This window comes from Cyclopterus lumpus, chromosome 19 (genome assembly GCF_009769545.1).
Source record: "Cyclopterus lumpus isolate fCycLum1 chromosome 19, fCycLum1.pri, whole genome shotgun sequence".
In the NCBI taxonomy this organism is placed as follows: domain Eukaryota; kingdom Metazoa; phylum Chordata; class Actinopteri; order Perciformes; family Cyclopteridae; genus Cyclopterus; species Cyclopterus lumpus.
The window spans coordinates 9,643,787-9,669,255 of NC_046984.1; the positions used below are offsets into that span (position 1 = coordinate 9,643,787).

Here is a 25,469-nt window from a genome sequence, read left to right on the forward strand (position 1 = left end):
TTGTGCTTGCTCAATGTCATAAACAAGGTGCAAAGAGAACATCCAGGACACAAAAAGTCACTCCAAATTGAAAACGACATGTATAGTCTGCATTCATCCTTCACTTCTTCCACTGCAGATTGAAGGTCCGGCTGACCTTGTACCATTTGTACCAGTATCATATGCACAGATTCTTTGTAAGTTGTTGTTATATTTCTAATATCAACAAGACAGATTCCTCCAGGCCTGTCTATGTTCTATGCCTGTTGATCTAAGTAAGCAAGTAAAACTCATATATTCATTGTCCACAACAAGCCTTTATTTCATTTGCAGGAACTGTATTTGTTGCTGTCTGGGTAGTGTAGTTGACCTTGGACTCTCTCACTTGCACACATCTCTCTCACCGACTTGTTGACTCCCAAACAGACACCTGCGAATATAATTTTTTTTTCATGAGAGACAGAAATGGGAATGGTGTATTTATTTCATGAAAACTGAATATCGTGAAGAAAATGCACACATTCGAAAAGCAGAACTTCATGGCTAATGTGACCAATGTGCATATTTCTACAGACAAATTTATCCAAGACTTAAGAACTTAAAACGTGCTGTATATTGTGCTGAGGTTTACAGCTGAGACTTATTATGTGGGAAGGAGGACCACAAACCAATGTGAAAAGTCTGGGACTGTGTCCTGAAGGGCTCGGGGAGTTCTTGTTGTTGTTTCCTGATCGCTCCGTGCAGTAGCTCGGACTCTGACCCTTGCTGCTGTGGCTGGATAGATTTGGATGAATAGAGTTGATTCTTCCTCCTTTAACTCATGATTTGTGACTGAAGTGAAGGGCATGAGAAATATGAAGGTGCTCCAAGCTGGTTAAACGCAAATCATTCCCCTTTTAATAAAGTCAACGACACACGCACGCACACACACACACGTACACAAAGTGTGTGAATAAGTATTTAATGGATTATTATAAAAAGTGTTTGGCCTGCATGCCCTGACACAATCTTTCTCACCCCCCAAGTGAAAGAGCTGAGTGCTTCTGCAGCTACAGTAGTTTGGTTCGTCATATTTAATAACTTGATAACTTCACTGGTGATAGTTTAATCGGTGCCAAGCCATGTTTGTTTTGAGACATACACATTAATCTGCTATGAAGGACAGTTTTTATTTGTAAGTACAATTTCCTGTTGACGAAATGTTGATGATACGATGCGATATCCCCATATGTCCATTGGAATTGTAACTCAAATGCTGCACACATAACATATTGTGTTATCATAGTCTCCGGTAGTAAATCAAAAGGAAACAGAAACAAAACAACTTGTCCGAAAGTACATCACAACCAGATAAGAACAAGCAACATATTGTATGACCCCCGCATTATAAAATAATAATCAACACATATCCAAATATCGTTTGCATATTTCAATGATTGTCCACCGGTGGCTTCAAGTTTCCTAATCACATTTTTGTAAATTGAACCATGAATGGCCCAAAAACTCGTCATGATGTCACTAAATCATCTGGTGAGTACAGAGAAACTTCTCCTCTTCGGTAGATGAACGTGAACACATCTTTCTGGTGTCACATCAATCTGCACAGTGAAGCTCAACCATCCAAGTGAAGTGACAATAAGCAAAACACCTTTTTGAATGAATTGGAGCTTTAAAGTACAAAACTACCCACCGTGTATTCTTAATGAAGGAGGAACCACTATAGGCCGATATGTACACGTTAGAATAAGGCAAAGTTAGAGCAGATAACAGTTTGAAGGGAGGGCGGGCTGAGTCAACCTGCCACTCCCCGCTCAGGCCTTCACGGGAGCGCGCATCTGTTCCTGCGCGCTGTCACGCTTTACTACCAACAGGCACGAGAATTCCAGGGAGGAAGTCACTGAGATTGAGAAACGAACAACAACTCCAAAAAGGTGCCAGGAAAGAAAAAAAAAGAAGAAGAAGAAGAAGAAGGGGAAAAAAAGAAGAACAACCTGGAGACGAGAGCCAGTTCGAGTACACCAAGTCCTCATTGAGAAGAACTTCTAACTTCTAATATGGAGTAGAGCGCGCCGGGGCTCGCAGCAGATGGAGGCGGCGAGAAGTTTGGTGTTTGTCGGGGCCGTGCTGCTCTGGGTGGCGGGCGCGTCGGCTAGAGAAGGTGGGTAACTTTAACGGCTCGTCTCGCCTTTTAATGGCTCCCCTGTTTGCAAAATAGACAGCACGCGGGTTTGTATTTCGAGTAGGTGTTTGACGTTCAGCTCGGCGCAAAGGGGGTGATATGTCTAGCTATGGGACCACATTCCTCCGCGAGCCCTCGTCCTCTCGCTCGCTCGCCGCTGAGGCTCGTGGGGTTTATGAAGCGCTGGTCGCGAGGGGGGAGAAATCACACCTGTCGCTAAATAGCCTCAACCCAGATTTACTGTTTTGACTAAAACTCCCTTTTTGTAGCACATTTTGTTGCACACACAAACACCGCCAGAACAGAGTAGTATAAGTAGTAGTAGTTGTTGTTGTCGTAGTAATGAAACAGGTGATGCATCTGAGAACCTGCTTTGCAGCTTGGGGACACCGAGAGACGGCGGTGCGTGCAGGAGGACGTCAGTCTGTTTTGCTCTGCGCGTAAACAAAAACAAACCAACAACAATAACAGACAGGGCTTTGTGTGCTAAGGATCATGACGATGTCAATTATTCACTTCTGGTTCTAAAGAGGACATTGTCTTATAGAGGGCCACTTGTCACACTTGGGGCTTGAGTGCATGCCAGTAAAACAAGAGCTAACTGAAAGTGAAAACGAGTGCATATTTGCAAGATGGTCCGACATTGTTTTCCCTGTTTTATTTGAATTATATATAAGCAGAACTATGATCAGCAAAAGAGCATTTCGCAATTGTTTTTTTGAACATCAGGGCTGAAACAGTTCAGTTTATTGAGTAGTCGATCTACAGAAACTTTGAAAGTCATATATTCAGTTTTGAAAGTCAAAGTAAAACAAGAAAAAGAAAAGCCAAATGATTTTAGCTTCTCAAATGTATGTTTTGCTGATTTGTGGTTTGGACTGAACTAATAAAGAAAATCTCAGCACTCAAAAGAGAAGAAAGCTATTTGAATACTTTACTTTGCCCTCCATAATATTTTATTCTCATTTATTGATGTTTTATTGGCCAAACAAGTAATCTTAACCATTAAAATAATGGTAATTTGCAGTTTGTAGTTTGTAGTCATGGCTGCATAGGCCTCCATATTGATATAGAGTTGTTTTAAGTAGAGTCAGATGTCAATAAGCTGAATCACATGATTTTAAAAGCATTTGATAGGCTAAAGGGAAACACATTCACATCAATAACTGAGAATTCCTTCCAATGTGTGCTTTATTGACACGTACTTGTCAGCGTTTATCAACATGTCTATGTGAGGAAATAGGCCAGTGCATGATAACATGAAATATCACCATGTTTGGGATGAAGTCCTTTTTACTTCTAAAAATACTAATATGAGTATAACATATTGGAGTAATGCTTCTTTGTCTTTTATTAGCTGCTACCCCCACTGCTACACACAAACAACGTCAACACTCACAGGTGAAGTGATTTATAAACACAACTGCATTGTTGGTGGGAACAGGTTGGTGCACTTTACTCCACAGCGTTGATCTCTGAAGCATCTCTGAAGTGCTGTTATTGGTCCATCGGAGCTGTATTTAGCAATGCACCATGCGCAAGTGGAGTATTGTTTTTGTACAGCACACACACACACACGCACATCTTTTGGCCAACAAGTGTATGATTCCAAAGGTCAGAAGTTGTTTTTTTCCTCCCATGTTCTGGAGAAATTATTTCAACAACCTGCTCCTGTGTGAGATTGTGTGAGAACACATTGTGTGTTTTGTGTTAGGTGGCCTCGGTATCCACAGAAATCATGTCCTTGTCACACTCTGGTGCACCTATTGACTGAAACTCCCCATGACGTGATTAAACCCTACTGGATCACCCTTGGTGGCCGGTTAGCTCAGCCGGCCGTGGCTCACCAGTCAAAGCTTTCTTTGTGTAAGTGATCTGACTGTCAGATAACGTTACTTTAGAAAGTAAATATCATTTTAGGTCAGTATTGTCATCGATCAGTTATCGTAACTGCTGTAAGTAGAATTACATCTTGATAAAAATAGGGATACAGTGCTTTCGTGGTTCTTCAGTCTGTTGGTACCACTTTTCAAGAAGGCCTCCTTTTATTATTAATATCAGTTACTTTATTTATGGTTCATGAATCCTTTAGTAATGTGCTATAGATTGGTTACAATAACTGATCGATAACCCGTTAAAACCAATGTAGGTGTCCCCAGAAGGTAATTGGTCATAGGATCCGTTGAAGGGGTCTTTTGTTAACAAAACATAATAAATGGTGCCTGATGATTATTATTATTATGTATCATTTTTACCAGTCTGTTGTAGAGTAAGAGCTTAAGCAAATGCTAATTACAATCTTGCACAAAATTAAACCTGAAGCATTTTTGAAAACGCATTATTTTTGCACCGAGCATCACTGAAGAGTGCAGTATATTAAAAGTGTAATTATGGAGTTGTGTGTATTGCATATTGTGGTTTTCCAGCTTTGTCTGGGACAACATACCAGTATATCTGGTTCATCTATCAATCTAATTATAAAACATTGATATATTCTTAATAGATTAGAGTTTCAGGTTATATATGATATAACTTTAATTAGTGACACACAGTCTGGTTTTCTGAATAAACACAACAAAGAAATCATACAGATTCAGATTCCCATACATTTAAATACATCTGTAGTTAATGTTTAAAAGTCTGCAGGAGATATTCTGACGCAGTCTCTACGCATAACAGGGTGAACGAGTGAGGAGCTTGTGTGTGTCGCTCCAGTACAGTACGATCCTGTTTGGCTTGTCTGTTGAGCAATACCTGTTTTTTCTTCCTCGTCCATAGAGTGAAGAGGGAGAAGGAAGGTTTTCCATGAGGTTGGGAGAAATGTGACGTTTATGCAGGACACGCTGGGATTAGAATTGTGTTAGAATCAGGACTGCCGCGTTAAATCTGAGGGATAATAAACTGAAGACCTGTGATCAGCTTTTTCTGTTTGTGTTGAGCTTTGAAGGGATCTGATCCAGACAAGAGTCGAGGCCCGAGGATCCTGTTGACTGTTGACTGACTGGTGTGTAAAGCTGCAGGCTTTTCCACCGTGGTTCAGTTTAACTCCCGCAGTAGCCTTGTTGCCACCGTGTTTCTGTCACTTATCGTACACACTGTTAAAACACACGCACACTCCCTGTGCTAACTGGCACGTTGCCACACGCAGGTGTGGCTTCAAGCTGGCTTTCAGTTTGCAGACAGTCCCGAGAAGCAAACTGGTGCAGGATACAGTTTAAACTCGCCACTTTCTCTCTTATTAGGAAGCCAGATTAAGATCAAATAACTGATCAAGTCTGTATTTATTCTTACAAGACACCGTCTGGTGTGACAACAATAGCCACTTTCAAACTACGACATAAAAGCCTGTGAATAGTCAATCTTCATGAAGGCATCGCCAGTGTTCCACTCTCAAATAATATTTTACACGCAACGTATTGTGTATGTTTTGAACAACTGTTTTTGCCTCCTGACATGGCGTACAAACTTATTGGTTTCAAGTTCCAGTGATGCTTTAAAAACTGCTGGATGGTCCGTGCAAAAGAGATGGAACTGATTTAAGAAACAATGTTTCTCTTTATGGAGATCCATAGAAACGCTTGACCTGTGTAAGTTTCCAGAGCCAAGTTGCCCCGATACGCTTCTGCACTAACACCTTTTAATTGTGTGCTTGGATGCCAGTCTCATTAGTTGTCCGGATAACCTTCTGGACACAGAGATCGTCTCGTGACCTGAAGGGTCTTGAATTCTCACTGAACTACCACCTGGCTTTTCTATATCCCCCCCCCCTCCCTCTCACTGGTGTGTCATCTTCTGGATATGCAAAGACACGCATTCCTGTGAATGGACACTTTCCAAAGTCTGAAGAGAGTTGTGCAACAGCTCATGCACTAAACGGACAGGAAGAAATGAATGGGGGGAAAAGAGGGGACATTTTGAGAACTTAAATCTCAACGCAATCAATAAAGATGTAGTGATTTGAATTTGAAAGAGGAAGGCAGTGACGGTGGGCAGATAGAGCAAAGTAAGTGATAAAAGAGGGAGTATTTTAGGCTACAGGGATGGAGGGGCGGGCAGCTCCTCACAAGGCCACACATGCACACAAGCAGCCGTTGCTGAGAGACTTTTGGAGAGCAAACAATGAGGGAATAGAAGGAGAGGAAGCTGAGAACTGGCTTAACACACACTTTTTAGAAATGGAAAATCTGCTCTGTTGTGCTCTCTGTTACGGCACATTTACTTAATCCCCAGAGCTGGAGCTGTCGGTGTTGTTTTGTGTGTGGTAGTTTGTGCGAATCACAGAGTTTCAGGGAGTCTGATCTTGTTTCTGTTTAGATATGCTGTCCTGTTAAAAATTATTTAATTGCTGGGGAATGAAAGCACGACTCCCCTCTTGGCCTGACATGTAAAACTATTTTCCATGATGACATCGCTGAGGCAGGCAGTGATTAGGCATTTGATTTGATATTTGACACATCACTGAGTGTGTATTTTTGGCTGTCACTATTAATTCTAGAGCAATTTGTTGACAGTAGCTGTCAGATTTGAATGTGGAACGTATTTATTTACACTTTATGACCCAATATGTTTTTGCAGTGGCTGTAATATGGCTCAAGTTCTGAGTGTCATCTATCGCCAGACGCACATAAGTGATAAGAGCGTGTCTTGAGCAGATATCTTCTGAACTTTGCTGAACCCAGGAGTATTATGGGAATCACCCTCCTGCAGCCTACCAGTACTTCCTATCCCTCTGATTATATATGTAAGTCCATCGAGCTGTGCTTCCAAAAGGAGGGACGGAGATAGCAAAGGGGGGAGGGGGGCTACAATCAGGAAAACTGGGTTGACTATTGAAGGGCTGTTGGAAGGGGGCCAGAGGAAGTCATTTATAACCTCAGCAGAGGAGGGGCTGTCCACTGTGTGACTGCCTGCTGAAGCATGGGAGCTATGTGTGTGCGAGAGCCCCCATGAATTGTAGCGCTGTATGACCCTGAATGTAATGCGTGTGTGACCCACTGTGGGGAAATCTGCTGCCAGTGGAAACTATATCATGTACACCACGAGGCGAGACTGTACAGCGCATATGGTTTGTATTTCAGAGAAACCATTCAAGGCCACTCGTAAACTGTTACACTGTCAAGATATGTGCAGTCGATGTCCTTACAGCCTTCATTTCTGGAGCCTGAACATGTAGATCAACACATCGTCTGTCACTACAAAAGTTTAAAAGAATAAAATAAAAAAAGAGGTTACACTTACGCAATATTTAATCAACAGTATATGCTCTGTATTTATCTCTAATTTATCACAGAAAAAAAAGAACAAACGTTTTTTATTTGAATTAATCAAATTATTGTTTATTCTATAAATCATTTATATTATCTGACCAACAGTCCAAGATATTCAATTAATAATGAGAAAAACAGCATTTAAAAAATTGAGATATTTGGTAATTCTGCTTAATAATTAATTTTGATAATGAATTGATTGACTGAACAAAATAAGCATTTTAACAGGAATATTGGGAAGCTATAGTTGAAATAACATAACATGGCTTTCATTGTGAATTTAAATGTATTTAATCAATATTTTGTATGAACTTCATGTTTTTGTTTTATTATTATGATGAGTATCATACATTTGTTTTCATTGCAGTTCATTGAGGTTTCATTGTAATGCATATATTATGATGTCATACTATCTGGATTACATAAATGTCGACAGGGTGCTGAGGCTGATGGATTTTTTTCTTTATTATGTACTTTAAATGGATTATTCAGATGTTACACAATCATGCTGAAAAGCTCATGCACCAGTAAACCTAAATTACAATTTTACATGGTGGATGAAGTTGGGGTCCTATGTTATCTGTGTTGCAGTGTGCCTGGGTACAGACATGAAGCTGACCCTGCCCTCCAGTCTGGACAATCACTACGAGACCTTGAAGCTGCTCTACACTGGCTGCCAGGTCGTCCACGGCAACCTGGAGATCACACACCTTCATGGAAACCCTGACCTCTCCTTCTTACAAGTATATACATTTTAATATTTTTTTATATATATATAAATTAATTATATAAGGAGATGAAATTAAGTAAAGACAAAACAAGGATTCAGCTGCTTCAATTTGTATCGTCAGTCCACTTGTTTTTATTGCCACAACAGATCCATCCTATTTGTTTTCTCATCACCTCTTCAGGGCATCGTGGAGGTACAGGGCTATGTACTTGTAGCTCATGTGTCAGTGAGTCTGTTGCCTTTGGACAACCTTCGCATCATAAGAGGCAGCCAGCTGTACGACTCCAGCTACGCCCTGGCTGTGCTGGATAACACTCTGGGTGGACAGGGGCTCCGGACACTCCGGCTTCGTGGCCTCACAGGTAGGATGATAGTGTAGTCGAGCTGATAGTTGATACCAAACCCAGTATGAACTGACTGAACTTGACTGGGGTTGGGACTGAATGAATGATTTAACTCATTCGTTTCATTAATATCTTCAGCTTTAAAACTGTTAAAGGCTATTTGTTCCCTCCTTTCATCCGGCATCTGTTATCTCCTGTAACAGTAACTCGATAACCTCCTCTCATGTAATGTCTCCCCTGCAGAGATCCTGTTGGGTGCGGTGCATATTTGGGGGAACCCCCAGCTGTGCTTCCCAGACCCCCAGACCATTGATTGGAGAGACACTTTGGACGTGCAGAACGGCCACGCCGGGAAGCACCGACTGCAGCCTCGGGCCTCTGAATGTGAGCAGCTGATGGATAGGTTGAAATATTGAACTTGTTTCTTGTGTGCCACAGTAAATACAAAACAGCAGACGGGACAGCACAATATATTCAAACACTAACTCTCTGGCCCTAGTCTCCATGGATACATTTTCATGACTTTGGGAATCCTCTAATTGCCCAATACGTTGTTTTATGGCTAAATACTAGAGATACACGATACCACTATTGGGCCGATACTGACTCAAATAGCTGGATCAGGTATCGGTGACAATGGGTCCAATCTATTCAATTAATTTCTATGTTTATATACTATATACATTATATACTGGAATTTTAATTATTGTTTAGGCCTGACAAATGTGTTGCCGCAATTTCTGGTAATTTTAAAGATTTCTTTTCACAAGTTTCTGATAATCAATTTATCATTTTAATAACAAACAACAATATTTATTTGTTACATTTTGTTTTACAAAGTAAGGAGAGCAATTGTTTATTGTTGGATAAGTGCTCATTTGTTTCTTCTTGCACAGGTCCAAATTGTTACTCTGTATGTGGGAAAAAGTGCTGGGGAGAAACTGCACAGGACTGCCAGACCTGTGAGTTAACATCACATGCAGAGTAGGACATTGGCACTATTTGTTTTTCAGTCGAAAACGTCCAGAGCAGGTGAAGTACAGCTACAAATATTTACTTTTTCCATCTTTGTTCATAGTGACCCGTCTTCCATGTGCGATTGGCTGCCAGCGGTGCAAAGGTGTGCTCTCCAATGACTGCTGTCACATGCAGTGTGCTGCTGGATGCACAGGACCCAAAGACTCAGACTGTCTGGTAAAAGACAAACTCCCACATGTATTCAACACGTATTTGTTGTGTTCACTGTAATCTCATTGTTCTGTCAGACAGTTTGTTGTCATTTCTGGAGTATCGCGTTTTCTTATTCCTCTTCTCTCCAGGCTTGCCGCCACTTCAACGACAGCGGCGTGTGTAAGGAGAACTGTCCTCCCCCCACGATCTACGACCCCGTCACCTTTCAGACCAAACCCAACCCAAACAAGAAGTTCAACTTTGGAGCCACCTGCGTCAAGACGTGTCCTTGTGAGAACTTATTTTGAAAAAACCTTGTTCATGCATGAAGGCTACAACACAGTGCACAGCTGGTGGCCACTGTGCAGCTCCACTAGTGCAACTGCTGATTGAGCGGCTTGCTGTAGGGAGCCATGACGGTAGTAGATGCTGAATGGAATGGGAGAAGTAGATTATTTATTCAGTTTCCTTGCCAAGATTTCCACACACAAAGAGGGATTATAACATGGCAGTATGACAATCAAATCCCTGCTACTTTAACGCTGTAGACTACCAGCTTCCCATTTCATCATACCGTTTTCTCTTTGCTGCAAAGACGCCCTTTGAACACTTTGTGTCCCTGTCTGCAGATAACTATCTGGCTATGGAAGTGGCTTGTACTTTGGTTTGTCCCAGAGCCAACCAGGAAGTTCTCATCGCCCACCCCGATGGAGACGAGCTGCAGAAATGTGAAAAGTGTGAAGGAGACTGTCCCAAAAGTAGGAGTCATTGTGTCTTTGTGGATACATTTGCATTTAGGCACAATACATTGTTTACATGCACTCAATGGCCACTTTATTAGGTTCGCCAGAACAACTATAACACGCCATGTCACAAAGACTAGTCATCTCAAACTGGTTCTTCAAATACAACAAGAGCTTTTGGATGTGGTGGAAGAGAAGATTTGAGGCATGAATGTGAAGCCGCCAGATGTGCAGCAACTGTGTAATGCGACCAAGTCAACAGGGAGCAGAATCTCTTAAGGAATGCTTTCTGCACCTAGTTGAATCAATGCCAGGGAGAATGCAAAGAGGTCGCTCTGGTGGCAAAGTAGCTTGTATTAGAGAGGTTTTACCTAATTATTTTATTTATTTATTCATTTATTTTGCAGGGACAATGCACACTAATCAACAGTAGGACTGTAAGTGAGCCAGAGTTAGCCAGAGAGGCTAATTTCCATCTGCTGTCCCTGGCCAGATGTTTTTAAGGCAGCCTAAAATAACAAAATCTCAAAATGAAAATGGAAATAAAATTCATAGACAAACTGACAACAACATATAAACAAAACCAATACACAGCTAAAAGAAAGGGTACAGCAATAGACCAGAGACATAACGGGCTGCAGCATGAATCAGGCAGAACAAACCCAGCTACAATACAACATACACATAAAAAACAAATGCACATATAGCCGAAACAAGCATCAGGACAGACAGCACATCAATGACTGCACATAATGAAGTGGCGAATGAGTGTAAACAGTAGCAACCTAAAATCCAACAGAGGAAAAACAATGTCATACTATGTGACTCAAATGTGACATAACGATCATACATAATGTTGTGGAGTCATTTAAGTGATGTATTCTCTAAGTGCTTGACATGTGCAGCACGCACTGATGTTCTGATGCATCATATGCTGACTATGGTGCAAAGTGATCCAACCTGTTTCTGCAGTACCTTGTTGTTTTTACAAACTTGGGTTTGTCCAATGATTTTACAGTCAGCTCAGGATTTTACTTTGTGGACTTAACTTGATTACTAAATAATCCTGCTTCGTGAGACAGACCCCAGCTGTGAAATAATCTCAAATTGCATAAATTGAATTAAACTTTTTGACCTTAGTTGGGACCTCTGTTAAACATGTTTTCGGTGCATTCAAAAGCTATTAATATCTAATAATAATATTGAATAATAACTCTTAAAATATAAAGATGCATACGTTTATACACCAAGACCAGACATGGCTGATCAAAGATACAATACTGGAATTACTTTGATACGCCTTTAAAACATATTTATTTTCAACACCATTTTCAATAACACAGGAAAAAATGTACGCAATGTTGAGAGAATTTAATTTTATATTTTAATACTAAATATTTAGCACGGTGTGTCAACTTGCTGTCGGGGATAATGGAGATCACAAAAAATAAATAGATAATAAATGAAACTCTTTTTAAATATTCACTATCTACAGTATACTTTGATAATTTTGACAACACTAGTTGGTATAATACCCATCAGCTCCTTTTTAAATGATCAATCAATGGAACATAGAAAGCCTTTGACCACCTTCAATGGCATTATCAATGGCAAGTCATTTATTTGAACAATTGGTTAATATGATTAAATATTACACACTTCATGGGTGCAGCTGTTTTTACAAGGCATACCCTCCATTCATCAACATTGCTCGAGGCACCAGGAAGGGCTGCCCTTTCTTTCCATTTGTTTTCGCTATCACATTACATACTTGTTGAATGCAATACACCACACACTATTTAATTCTACGCTGATGATATCCTGGTTTATATGGAGATTTGTTGCCCATTCTTTTCCTGTGAAGTTGAACCTCTTGAGGAAGCCCATCTTAATTTCTGGATTTAAGATAAATTGATTATAATCTGTTGTCCTGCTTTGTATTGCAGTGTGCTATGGTCTGGGTATGGACAACCTGGGCGTCATGGACAACCACGGTGTCACCATGGTCACATCTACTAATGTGGAGCAGTTCAACAAGTGTAATAAGATTTTTGGTAGTCTGGCCTTCCTTCCTCAGAGCTTTGAAAGGTAAGAGACACAGGCCAAATGTAGGACATTAATACTGTTTTAGCTCCCAAAGGTTCAGAAATTACTAAATTATTAAATCTTATCATGATTATTTGATTTAATATAATCTAATTGATTTGGAATAGAGACATATCTACACTCAAGAGTTAAAAGAATAATGTACTGTATATACATTAATGATATATACAGTGTGGATCACACTAGTCAGCTGCCTCACCAGTCACTCTGTGGATGTTAAAGTAAAGATTGGTGGATCGGCCTACGTGACACCAACCGAAGCTCAGATTCCAAATACCTGATAAAGTATCTTGCGTTTGAGAAGGGTTCAGTGAAAATGTTCAATATAAAGACAAATAGAGCTAACCTGCACCACTGGATATTATCAGTCAATAGAGATTGTACAAGGTGAAACAATCAACTTATTGATTGCCTCTTGCTGTGTGAAAATGGTCATTTAAACATAATGCTGTCATTGTCCAGGGACCCTGTGAGAAACACATCAGGTCTGACCATCGAGCAGCTGAGCAGCTTCAAGAAACTGGAAGAGTTAACAGGTACTGAACACTGAACAGGAAGAAAGGGTTGAATCCTTTTTAAGCTTTTACCAAGAAAGTAAAATCTGGTTATTTTTGTTTTAAATCACATTTTATTTATAACTAACTGAGTTTTTATGTTTTTATTTTTTATAAAATGAAAGGTTAGACAGAGAAATACAAGTCAATAAAGTACAATCCCTCTACGGGCTTATCTAAAACATCAATAGAAAACAAAATAGAATAAATATATATAAATAAATAAACAATGATGAAAAATGTATTATTAACTGATATACACATCTTTTACATACCTAATTACAACGGTTGCAAATATGTATTCAGATGTTCCATATAAAACCGTGTAGAAGCTATACAAAGCATATCATGTCTCTATTTTTGCAGGTTATTTGTACATTGATGCCTGGCCAGAGGAGTGGACTAACCTGAGTGTGTTTGAGAGCCTGAAGGTGATCAGAGGCAGGATGCTCTACAAGTAAGACTTCTAAACTGTCTGCATATTAATTCAATTGTCCTAAAATCAACACATATTGTCCCAAAATTAACAGTCTCAGGGTTTTCACTATGATACTTTAGTTGCCTGTAAGTGTGATACCAATTATTATACATTTTTTTAATTAAATAATTGTTATGGATTATATTATCAAAAGAAAACACAAAAGAAACTGGAAACAAATATTGGAGCCATCATTTATAATTTTCTCACATAAGGGATCACTATGAATGTAAAAAACAAAATCAATATAATTGAATCGATCACTCAGTTACACTGACATTAAGTTAAAAATAGAGAGAAAAATACATATAAAAATGAGCAAACACTTAGGCCTTCAACTTTAAATAGTCAGACATAAGTAAGAATACCAACTAGACGTTCTATATTTGCATGCAGCTGGATTTGTTTCACATCTTGGAAAGCTTTCCCAGTTTGGTAAAAAAATAAAATGAAGAAAGGTATTTTTCATGCAAATCAATGTATCTGTTTCTTTCTGTGTGATGTGTCACCACATGCCACTTTCCTGATGCCCTCCCACCCACATAGTGTCTTTGTTTGTGTTTCTTTGTTGAGTGTCTTCGGTTCAGTTGAGGCCGTTTGTTCACTTTCAGGGTTATAAAGGCTAATTATTAGCCAGCACAGCTGTTCCAACTAGTGTACTAGTCTATGGCAGACTATCTAGTGTAGCATTCTCACATTAGGTCAAAGTGTCAAGTTTTAACCAAATGTTAAAACAAAAGATAATCATTCTTAGACCTGTCAGGGTCGGGTTTAAGTCATGTTTAATCTCTTCACAATATAACAATGTATCAAATAATATTGGGATACAGCATTCTTTGTGAGTTTATTGGGTTGATGTTTTAATGAAGTGAAAAATAAATCATTATTAATGGACAGACTTTAGAAAACCCCAGCCGTTAATTTCTGGTCACTCACAACCTCTCTTTCTGGTCAGGGGTGTGTTTTCACTGGCCATCCAGAATCTACACATCCGGTCTCTTGGGTTGCGTTCACTGCGCAGCGTCAGTGGAGGTTTGGTCCTGTTGCACAACAATTCCCAGCTGTGCTACACCAATGCACTGCCCTGGAACAATCTGCTCCATCCCACCCAGGGACCTCACCGCATCGTCAACCAGAACCAGGACGCCCAACTCTGTGGTGGGTTACACTTCGATCAGCCACTTGTCACTTTATCCTAGTGACATATCTCGGCTTGATGCAACTGTCTATTCCATTTATCGATCCACATAAATCCTGCGGCGCAAAATACCTTTTGATGAATTGTATTTTAATAAACATGCATGGATGCTTAGTACAGTTTCTTGCAGTTGATGAAAAAGTTGAAACAGAAGTTTAGCAATGATAGTGAGGAGAGTAGTCCAATAGAAAGTACAGTGTGCATCTATTTTCTCTGCATGTGTTTTCAGAGGAAGAAGGGCGTGTTTGTCACCTGCTGTGCGAGGGGGGCTGCTGGGGGCCGGGGCCCAGCCAGTGTGTGTCCTGCAAGGCTTTCCAACGCGGCATTGAGTGCGTGGAGCAGTGTGACATCAATCAGGGGTATAAAAGTTTGTGTTTGTTTGGATGTGGCTGCACTAAATCAATAAAAGCAAGTGATATAGTGTTCCATATAACACAGTATACTTTGTATCATAATCCCCAAACAAATTTTCCTGCACACACAAAAACTATTAATCTATTCACCACAAATAAAAATGTAAATAGGTGAATTTAGGTGGGGTTAATTGAATGTCAAAGTAGTGACAATAAATCAATCGGAAAGCTTTTAACTTAAATTGTGCCCTTAAGCAACTGTAGATCAATGATGAAGCATGTGATAACATGGGGGATCCACAATTTCTTTGAAGAGTATCTAAACTGATTTTTTTGCATGATGTACATGAAAGTAAGATACATATTTACAGGACAACACACAAGTAAAATATGTAGAGATTCATTTTGCCCTGCTGTTTGATGTTGTGTGCATGCTTCACACAGTCCAAAAACATACCTAAAACATCATACTGAGGAAGTCATGCAACACAAACAAAATGACTTAACATTTCATGTGTTCAACCTCTACTTAGTTAATATCAATATGAGAATATTTATACTTCTCACGATGTGGAAAATGTTGAAATACTGAAGTATGTTTCCTGCTGATAGTTAGCTGAGAAGATTAACACCACTATCATGCCGTATGTAAAATAGTATGCTGTAACCAGCTGCCTGTTAGCATAGCTTAGCATAAAGACTGACATAAAGGGGGAAACGGCTAATTTTACTTTCCAAAGCTAACAAAATCCTGCTTCAAGCATCTCTAAATCTCACCAACTTACCCTTTATATGTTTAATATGTATAAAACACAAAGTGTGAATATGACTTTGTGGTTCTGCCTGACTATAGCTAAGCTAATGCTGATTTGTAGCTTCATATATATTGCGCAGATGAGCGACTGGTATCAATCTTCTCATCTAACTCTCAACAAGAGTAAGATGCTTATTTTCCAAAATGTCAAACAATTTTGTCAACAAAAGAATGCCTTGATTTGGTCATAAAACGATAACTCATGGTTGTTAAACAATAATAAACATTGTTGTCTAACCCTTTGTGAGAACAAGTTATCTTGTGCAGGTCATCTGGAGAGGCTAACACTGTTATTTGCAGCTGGGGCCCCCTTTCTAAAAATGTTTTGTCCTTATGACAGTGTCAGGTGCTTGAGATAAAAGCCTCCAACAAATGCCAGACTGTGTTATGGGATGTGATGTTGAATCCCCGCTGTGCTTGTGTTGCAGGTCTATCCGTGAATACACAGATGGATCTTTGTGTGTTGCCTGCCACGGCGAGTGTCGACCTCTCAATGGCTCTGCTTCCTGTCATGGCCCGGTAAAATGTTCATGCGGCTTACCGTCCTTACATACCAAAATACAATCTGAAAATGCGTCACAAAGGAAAGATCAAGTCAGAAATTATGACTTGTATAAACACTATCCTGGGACCTTCTGTTGCATCCCTCAAGCTCTTTACCCCATTTCCTGTCTGTGACTACTGACTGTGACCGAAAATAATCAGAATAAATTTACACCATGATACCTGTGTGTCAAACGTTGTGTGTGTGTATAAATGTACTGAAATACTTCTCTGTGTGTCTTCAGGGGGCAGAACATTGTTCAGAGTGTCGAAACCATCAGGACGGGGAGCTTTGCGTGGATCATTGTCCCAGCGGTGTGAAGGAGGATCAGCAAACTGTGTGGAAGTACAGCAACGCTACAGGACACTGTCTGTCCTGCAACACCAACTGCTCGCTGTCGTAAGTGGACACGCATCACAAACACAAACGGAAACACGAGCATGGGCTGCTCACACAAAGAGAATGATTTCACACCGAGCGCTTGTGTGTTTCAGCTGCACTGTGATGGATGAGAGAGGCTGCCCCGTGGACACCAGGACAGGGTGAGCGACCTCAACTGTTCAGATACTTGAATGATGTGGTTGATTTTCTCCGGGCTTCTTTTGAGGAACTGTTTTTGTCTGTTTAGACCGGGTACAACTATCGCGGCTGCAGTGGGTGGAGTGGTGCTCTTCTTCATCCTGCTCGCTCTGCTGGTCTTCTATCTGAGGAGACAGAAGAATCTCAAGAGGAAAGAGACAATGAGAAGGATCCTGCAAGAACATGAGGTGAAAGTTGAAAGCTAAACATAAATGAGACTTGATTGTTTCAAATTTAAAAAACAGTGCAACATGTAGTCCTACGGTTCTCCTTGGGTGTTGTAGTTTGTAATGAAGGAATCTTCCATCTGCTTCCTCCATGTTTTCAGCTTGTGGAGCCTCTAACACCCAGTGGTGCGTCACCCAATCAGGCTCAGATGCGCATCCTGAAGGAGACTGAGTTAAAGAAACTCAGGGTGCTGGGTGCAGGGGCCTTTGGTACTGTTTACAAGGTATGTCGGCCAGTTCTTTAACAGTACCTATATATTTAGCTCTACATCTTTTGGTGAGTTTTTGAAGGGTTTTCATTGTTTTGTTTTAGGGAGTGTGGGCTCCTGATGGGGAAAATGTGAAAATACCAGTGGCCATTAAGGTGTTACGAGAAAACACCTCTCCAAAGGCCAATAAAGAGATCCTTGATGTGAGTAAAAGCCAATTAGACACAGTTACATGAATAAAGTTCTCAACCTCTTAGCATCTTTCCTCTGTCTTTCCACAGGAGGCCTACGTGATGGCAGGAGTGGCCAGCCCCTATGTGTGCCGTCTGCTGGGGATTTGTCTGACCTCCACGGTGCAGCTGGTCACTCAGTTGATGCCATACGGCTGCCTCCTCGACTACGTCAGGGAGAACAAGGACCGCATCGGCTCCCAGTTCCTCCTCAACTGGTGTGTCCAGATCGCCAAGGTATTTAAACGAAAAACAGGATTATCATCTTTATGGTATGCATTTGAAAGTCTCTACATCTTCCGCCATAAACTAAAAACACATCTTTTCCGACTATACCTTGAATAAAAACCGATTAGCACTTGAATGACACTTACTTATGGTATTTTTGTAGCTCTGGCTTTCTTGAAGAAATGTTACTTTCTTGATTTTTATTGTTCTGAGTTTGTACTCATGGTTGAATGCACTTATTGTAAGTTGCTTTGGATAAAGGGTCAGCTAAATGACATGTAATGTAATGTAATGATTACGGTGCACATACTTGAGCTACTGCTTGAAGTAGTAGAAATAAATGCCTTTATTTTTCTGGTGTAGGGAATGAGTTATCTGGAGGAAGTCCGGCTGGTCCACAGGGATTTAGCTGCCCGCAATGTGCTGGTGAAGAACCCGAACCACGTAAAGATCACCGACTTCGGTCTGGCCCGTCTGCTCGATATAGACGAGACTGAATATCACGCTGATGGAGGGAAGGTAAGATGTCTGTGCCTGGAGGAGCCTCTGTTCTGCGGACATTTGCAATGATTTACATATTTGAACTGCTGCTTTGTATCTGTTTCAAGGTTCCGATTAAATGGATGGCTCTGGAGTCTATTCTGCACAGGAAGTTCACTCATCAGAGTGACGTCTGGAGCTACGGTCAGTATCACTCAGTGCTGGAAAACTACATTAAAGGCAGAATGGTGTTGCCCTTTGATCAGGCTGTAAAAATACATTTTAAATGTCTTGTGATGTAGCATGATGCTTCCTTTTTTAGCAAGGAAGATTTTAAGAAAGTGTTCATGTTTTATTTTTCACAAAAGATGTTTCGTGAAACATTTTAAGTAGCGGACACTATAACATAGTAGTTCATAGTATAAATCACATTGTAAAAATAATGCAATCAATAGTTGCATTAGCAATAAATGGGTTTCCAATCCGCTCTAAATCCTTATTGGAAAAATAAATGCAATCTGATCAATTAAACCATTATTTGCTTGAATTGCTTAAATTTTTTGACACACTGTCTTTACACATAGCTTAGTTGCATGCCAGACAACTTTCCGAGTGTAATTAATAAGTGATTAATAAGTGATTTTCAATTGTCGTTTTGCTATATATTTTGTTAAATGTCACCGGACATTTCCTCCTCAGGTGTGACGGTCTGGGAGCTGATGACGTTTGGGGCTAAACCCTACGACATGATCCCAGCGAGGGAAATCCCAGACGTCTTAGAGGGTGGAGAACGGCTCCCCCAGCCCCTCATCTGCACCATCGACGTCTACATGATCATGGTCAAATGTTAGTCGTTTATTGTACATTTTGTCTGTGTCTCAAGGTTTAATCTTATTTAACAAATCAACAGGATCATTTATATGGAAACTGTACACGATTATGGATGAATAAGCAGATGGATTGGTTCACTACAACGTTATGTTTTTTCATAGTTGTCATTATTATATGTCCCGAACGGAGTTGATATATTAAGATGATTGATTGACATCTGATTTTTATGTTTGGATGGCAGGTTGGATGATTGACCCAGACAGCAGACCACGGTTCAAAGATCTTGTAAGCGATTTTAGTGTTATGGCCAGAGATCCACCTCGCTATGTCGTCATTCAGGTATGTGAACGTGTGTGTCATGTTGCAGACACTTTACTTTTTGTAACTCTCTATGATCTCGTAATGATCATGTCATTTACGTGGTAGCATGTTATTTGTCTAAAGTGTAAATGTTTGCATCAGTGTTGCTGGAGATGTACTCTGTCCAAAGGGATAAATAAGACTTGTGTATTCTTAACGTGTTTTCCATCCGTGTTGTTCTTTCTCTTGCAGAACGATGAGCAGATGAGCATGTCCATCCCAGTGGACAGCCAGTTTTTCCGGATGCTTCTGGAGGAGGAAGGGAACAATATAAGGGAACTGCTAGATGCTGAGGAGTATCTTGTGCCTCAGCCGAACCACTTCTCCAGGAGTCAGGTAGACGGGGCTCAAGCCAACGGGCCGTCCAGACACCAGTCATACAGGGTCAGTGTCCAGTATTGACCCTACCCTTCCTATTTATTCACATAACCATAAAGTCCTGGGAGCCTTAAAGTGGTTGATTTCAACTTCTTGTCTATTTCTCATTCATTTCTTCTCTCTTTCCAGCAGAGCAGAGATCAGGCTCTAGAGGTTGAGTCCTCTGTCACCGGTGGGCCTCGGAGCATGTACTCCTCCCTGAGCACCCTTGGCCGCAGCCAGTACCCTACTTTACCTTCAGGAGCAAGCACCTCCAATGGCATATGGATTCCTCAGTACCCAACTCTGGTTCGCAGCCCCTCGGCCGGGAGCCAATCCGACTCGGTCTTCCTGGACGGATCTCCAGACGACCCCTCGCTGCCCCCGGCCAGCCCCGGACGCTACAGCAAAGACCCCACCTACTCCAACGGGAGCCAGGGTGACCTGGAGACAGATGGACCAAATGGCTTTCATCTTCCTAATCACCTTCATCACTCGTTGCCCAGACGGAGTCATGGGTATATTCACAATCATGCCTTGCCAGGTGAGCCAGAGAGAAACTAATAATATGAAAGGAAGTGTTCGATAATTCAATCTTGGCATGTTTTGTTCTGACTGTTCTTTCTTCCTCCATCTGTTTAGAGTACGTCAACCAGGAAATTAAGGATCTCAGGCCGGGGATTCCCGAGCGGCCCACCACGCTGCCTCGTAAGGGCTCCAGAGCCGACCGACGCCTCCCTAACGGCCTGTGCTCCGGTCACAGTGTGGAAAACCCGAGATACTTGGTCCCTGCGAGTGCTGGGGCCGCCACTTCTCCAGCCTTTGACAACCCTTACTACCTGGACCTTGTGGCCAAAGCCAATGCTGTAGCCGAGGCGGCAGCAGTGAATGGTCCTGAGGCACTGGAGAGAGACGGAAGAGTGCCCAGGCACGTGAACGGGTTTGTGACCCCCACTGCAGAGAATCCAGAGTATCTGGGACTAGCGGACACCTGGACTGGATATACTTGAGGACAGGGACTGGGAGTAATGTGATGAACTCAAGAGGAGTCACAGCTTGTGCTCTACTGGAGTGGGGAAAAGGGAAGATGAATATTTGTGAAAAACAACAAACTGGTGTCTGATTGATATTGGGAATAGTACTTGCATGTGGAACAATATTTATATCGAGCGAAGCACCCGAATGCAAACTGATGGACGTTGTTTGGCAAAAGTTAAATCACCCAGTTGTGGTACAATGACACAGAGTAGCATTAATCTGGTGTCCGTGGCATCATTTGTATTCCTGTCTTTATCTCAGCAATCGTTGCTCTTAGTGCGACTCAGCCTCTGTGTATAGCTCAGTACTGGATAAGCAAAGGAGTTCACATTTGTCTAAACCAGCATGGTACGAGAAGGGTTTGATTATCACAGAATCAAACAGTTGACTCGATTTAATGAATGTTGATCTTTTTTTTTTAAATGTCCATTTGACTTGTTCTGTGGTGGTTTGTACCACACATGAAGCATTTGTGTACGTCCTTCGGTTCCCTCGTGCTATATGTTATTCCATATGCTATTCAGCCCAGCTGAACAGAGAAGAAAGCTCAGAGAGCACTTTGACAAAGTGAGCCGTGATGTGTATTGAAGGTGGTGTTTAGTATTCTGGTCACTTTGTCTCTGACCTGATGGGGGTCTTCAACACACTCAAAGCCATTTTGTTTCGGCCAGAGAAGGACCCGCAGCCCATCTGGCCAGTGGACATGCTCCCTGAAAGAAAGGCATCCTGTGTGGAGAAGACAGAGGCATTGTGCCACGCTGATGCATGTGGTTGCTTGTGTCTTGGCTGCAGCTACTTTATGGTACAACAGATGAGAGGTGCTTGCAGACTAAGCATCTAAGCTGCAACATGTATGTTTTTTTGTTTTAAAGACAACGTGTATGTGTAACTAAGTGAGAACCAACTTTTCAGGGATTTCAAATTTGTGAGATAATTAGGGAATATTATGTGCATTTTGAGTTATGCACAATGCACTATATGGTAGGATACTGCATATGTCCCCCAGGCTTGTGTTATCACAATGAGCTTTTTGGTTTCGTTGGCCTTTCACTGTGCAAGAAAGCATTACAAGCTATTGGTGAGTATATTCCACAAGAAGTGAAGAATTTGCATGTATCTGTACATGTGTTCGCTCCCCTTTTTATAGAACAAAAAACAGTTCTGCTGTCTGTGAGCAACACACTGGCCACTGGAGCTGAATGTGAAACTGAGGAGGCCAAAACATCGGTTTGGATAATCAATGCATGGCTTAAATTCCACTCCGCGAGAAACACTGGCATCCCAGTTAATAATCAACGGATTTTATTTTTTTTTCTCATGTTAACTGGTGTTGGGGCTGGGGGAGGTCAAAACTGAGTCAATAGAGCCATTGTCTGACCCTCATGTCCACGTAGGAAAGACGGCGCTCGCCCGACTCGCACGTCCCAACGACTGTTGTCTCAGCTTTGAAAAGAGAGAACGAGAGTTTTCTTCTGCAGCGTTTTGGAGAATGTCGTTCAGTGTTTGGAGCCCGGAGTCTTGAAACGAGTCTCCATCAGTTTTACTCAGAAAGTCTTTTATCTTGATGTTCTCATACGGGTTTTGAAGAGTTTTGTTCTCTAAAAGTTCAACCTGATTTTATGTAACATGTTATAAAAACGTGATACCCTCAACTACCACATACTAACGTTGTTTTGAATGGAATTATTATCGAGTGATAAGATTCACATAACAGTTTTTTTTCTTTTTCTATTTTGTTTTTCATATATATTGGATATACAGTATAGTTTTTTGGAATGAAACCTTTCACGTGTGTTGTTGCTTTCGTGTGAACACCTCATATCTCTACATACTTCTTTTTTTGCATTAGTTCTGTTGTATTTGGAAGTGGTTTAAAACAATTTTCACAAAGAGGCTTGTAACTGTTATATTGACATTTAAAGGTGCAACCCCTGACATTTTTTAATATTACTTAATTGCACCATTGACTTTCAGAAATTAAGTAAAAAAAATAAAAAAATAAAATGTAGGGTTTTAAGTAATTTGGGGGATTTGAGTGCTATTTGGTGCTCTAAAACAGAACTTGAGTACCTCCACTCATCACCTGCTGGAGATACAAGGTTTTTACAGGATCATAACAATGCTAAATAAAGCACAGCTCACAGATGTTCCCACCTCCTTAAGAATGTGATAGTTCCTGGATGTTATGAAACCTTATATGCAATCACAAATGTATTGGTTTACACTGTAGTGTTGTTTTGTATAAAATATTAATTTTAGATGTGAATGAATGACCCGGGACTCTCACGGATAAGGGCTGATCGGCCCGCTGTCCTCCTTTTTAAACCATGTGTGTCCTTTCTCGAGTTTATTTCGATATAGTTGTATTAAAACTGTACAGAGCCTGAGGATTAGCTCTGGTTGTTGGTTTACAGTAACACCTGAAATCTTCCTGCCATTCTCCCTGTTGAAGTGTTCTTGTCAAAATAATGAAGCGGGATCAGCTTTCTGATTGAAATCAACTAAATCACTAAAGTAAATTGTTGTTTGTCCCTATTTAAATTGATTGAGATTGAGCAGAAGCGTAAACTGAAAAAAAAGTGTGTTTAATAAAAAGTCTGAAATGATACAGTTCAGGAATAAGCCCAAGTTAACTAACTAGAGTGTGCTGAAGGTTTTATAAAATTAAATATCTGTAATGTACATTTTGAAGACTAGTACTTTTGTACTTTTCATGTGAATATTTGTTGACCTTTCACAGTTTGTGTGATTGTGACAGGACATGGATAATAATAACCATTTTATTGGGAGTTTTTTAAAATATGTTTTTTATTCTTTGTTCTGTCAGTCCCACAATGTAAATGTGTAGTATATATAAATAAAAACAATCACTATGGTAGCTAGTTTGTTTGAATACAGTGTGACAAGTTGCTCTAAATGTGGAGGGAGGTGGGAGTAAATCCAAAATAAACTATTTTATGAAGAAATTGTCATTTTATATGGAATTGTTTGCATATGTTGTTGTGTGTCATTAAACGCATATAAAACACTTAAAACGCTCAATGTTGTCAATCTTTACAAAGTGAACATCTCTTTCTTCTCACTTTCTAACACTTGTGAACTGGATTAAATCCTGACCTCTGCACTGATGGGAAATAGGCCCATTATATAGTGTTGATTCCTTGACAAATATATTCCTCTCAGATTGTATTTTCATTGTCATTAATTGTCAAAAACCATATCTTTTCCTGCAAAGACAAATACTGATTAGATGCATTAAGTTTTGTCCGTCTAAAATACTAATTGGTGCACATAATGAGCTGCAAAGATGTGAACACTCAGACATGATGCACTGCAGGTTCCTGCCACCCAGTGATGGTAACTGGAACTACAACAATGGTGTGTATGTAAAGAAGAAAGGATGAGAGAGCCTTCTACTACTTTGAATGATTTCACTCATGTTTACTAGATCCCTTGGTTTTTGCTGTTTTTTACCTTCATAAGGGAACATATTTAACCACCTCCCGCTTTTTCTTTCAAGTGATTCAATACAAACACTGCAGTGCGGCTTTTTATCCATTATGTTTAGCATGTTTTATGTCCTTAATAGATAGTGATAATGAAAATATGCCAGGAAACCAGCAATTAATAGAGAGGATGTCCTATTTTTGTTCTTATTGTAAGAGGAATAAAAACACAGTGTTTATTATGAATAAGAACCTCACTTTCTGTAAGCAAAAGTAGAATTCATCATGTGTTCAAAGAGAAGATACACTTGGGTTTAAATTGTGCATTTTAAACTGTTCAAGTTTAGCTGAAATTTGAGCTGGAAACTGTCCAAATACATATGTCGTGGTTATGTTTAGTTTGAATCATTTTAATATGGAATAGAACAAAAGTGTTGTTCTAGCGGTTAAAGAGTCGTTCTTCAAATGGTAAAGGTCAACCCCTTGACCTTTGACCTCTAAATATATCACAATAACTCATTACTTATAACTGTAAGATTAATGTCTCAGTCTGAGGTATTGAAAATTATAGGGAATTACATACACAAGTAGAGAGTCTTCTAGATTACAACGGGAATAATTCATTTTGTTCTGATGTGTATATAAAAGCCAATAGAGTTGTGTTTTTCACATTTAATTTGTTATCTATTGTTCATAGTTTAGTACAAGTACTGTTAATAATGAAATGTTTTACGTTTATTTCTATTCAGATAAAAGCTTGAGTGGTAACTCTCAGCCTAGTTTCCCTGAGAAAATCACACCAGTCATCCCATCTCTCAGGCATACTGGGGGATGACGTTCAGAACTACCTCCGCTGGGTCTTCAGTGTTTGTCTGTTCTTGACTATGGAGGACCTGTGGTTGACTGGTGGACTGGTAACTGGAGAAGAGCTAGTTGAGCAAGGCAGTGGTGCCTCCGCTGTATAGAAGCCGCCCACTGCTCCTGTATGAGTGAGTTAAAAGTAGACTAAACTTCCCCGTGTGCTG

At 40.4% G+C, this 25,469-nt stretch overlaps 1 protein-coding gene across 2 annotated transcripts; it reads left to right on the forward strand.

Moving 5' to 3' along the window:
• Window positions 1–1,833: 1,833 nt before the first annotated feature.
• erbb2 (erb-b2 receptor tyrosine kinase 2) lies at window positions 1,834–23,517 on the forward strand. 2 transcript variants are annotated; one of them, XM_034559204.1, is made up of 27 exons: window positions 1,834–2,137; window positions 8,017–8,168; window positions 8,337–8,517; window positions 8,743–8,883; window positions 9,396–9,461; window positions 9,578–9,693; window positions 9,819–9,960; window positions 10,299–10,427; window positions 12,359–12,500; window positions 12,981–13,054; window positions 13,439–13,529; window positions 14,506–14,708; window positions 14,978–15,107; window positions 16,344–16,434; window positions 16,704–16,858; window positions 16,954–17,001; window positions 17,088–17,226; window positions 17,367–17,489; window positions 17,579–17,677; window positions 17,756–17,941; window positions 18,296–18,451; window positions 18,541–18,616; window positions 19,112–19,258; window positions 19,485–19,582; window positions 19,796–19,987; window positions 20,111–20,504; window positions 20,603–23,517. In XM_034559204.1, the coding sequence occupies exons 1-27, from the start codon at window positions 2,065–2,067 to the stop codon at window positions 20,968–20,970; spliced, it is 3,912 nt and encodes a 1,303-aa protein (XP_034415095.1). In that variant the 5' UTR covers window positions 1,834–2,064; the 3' UTR covers window positions 20,971–23,517. The 2 variants fall into 2 exon arrangements, with proteins under 2 accessions (XP_034415095.1, XP_034415096.1); XM_034559205.1 differs by having other exon boundaries at window positions 20,114–20,504.
• Window positions 23,518–25,469: the final 1,952 nt, after the last annotated feature.

Coding starts and splice junctions, on each gene's coding strand:
- erbb2 (XM_034559204.1), top strand. CDS start 2,065: ATGGAGGCGGCGAGAAGTTTGGTGTTTGTCGGGGCCGTGCTGCTCTGG. Junction 13,530..14,505: donor AGAGGCAGGATGCTCTACAA/GTAAGACTTCTA, acceptor CTTTCTGGTCAG/GGGTGTGTTTTCACTGGCCA. Junction 19,259..19,484: donor CTACATGATCATGGTCAAAT/GTTAGTCGTTTA, acceptor TTTGGATGGCAG/GTTGGATGATTGACCCAGAC.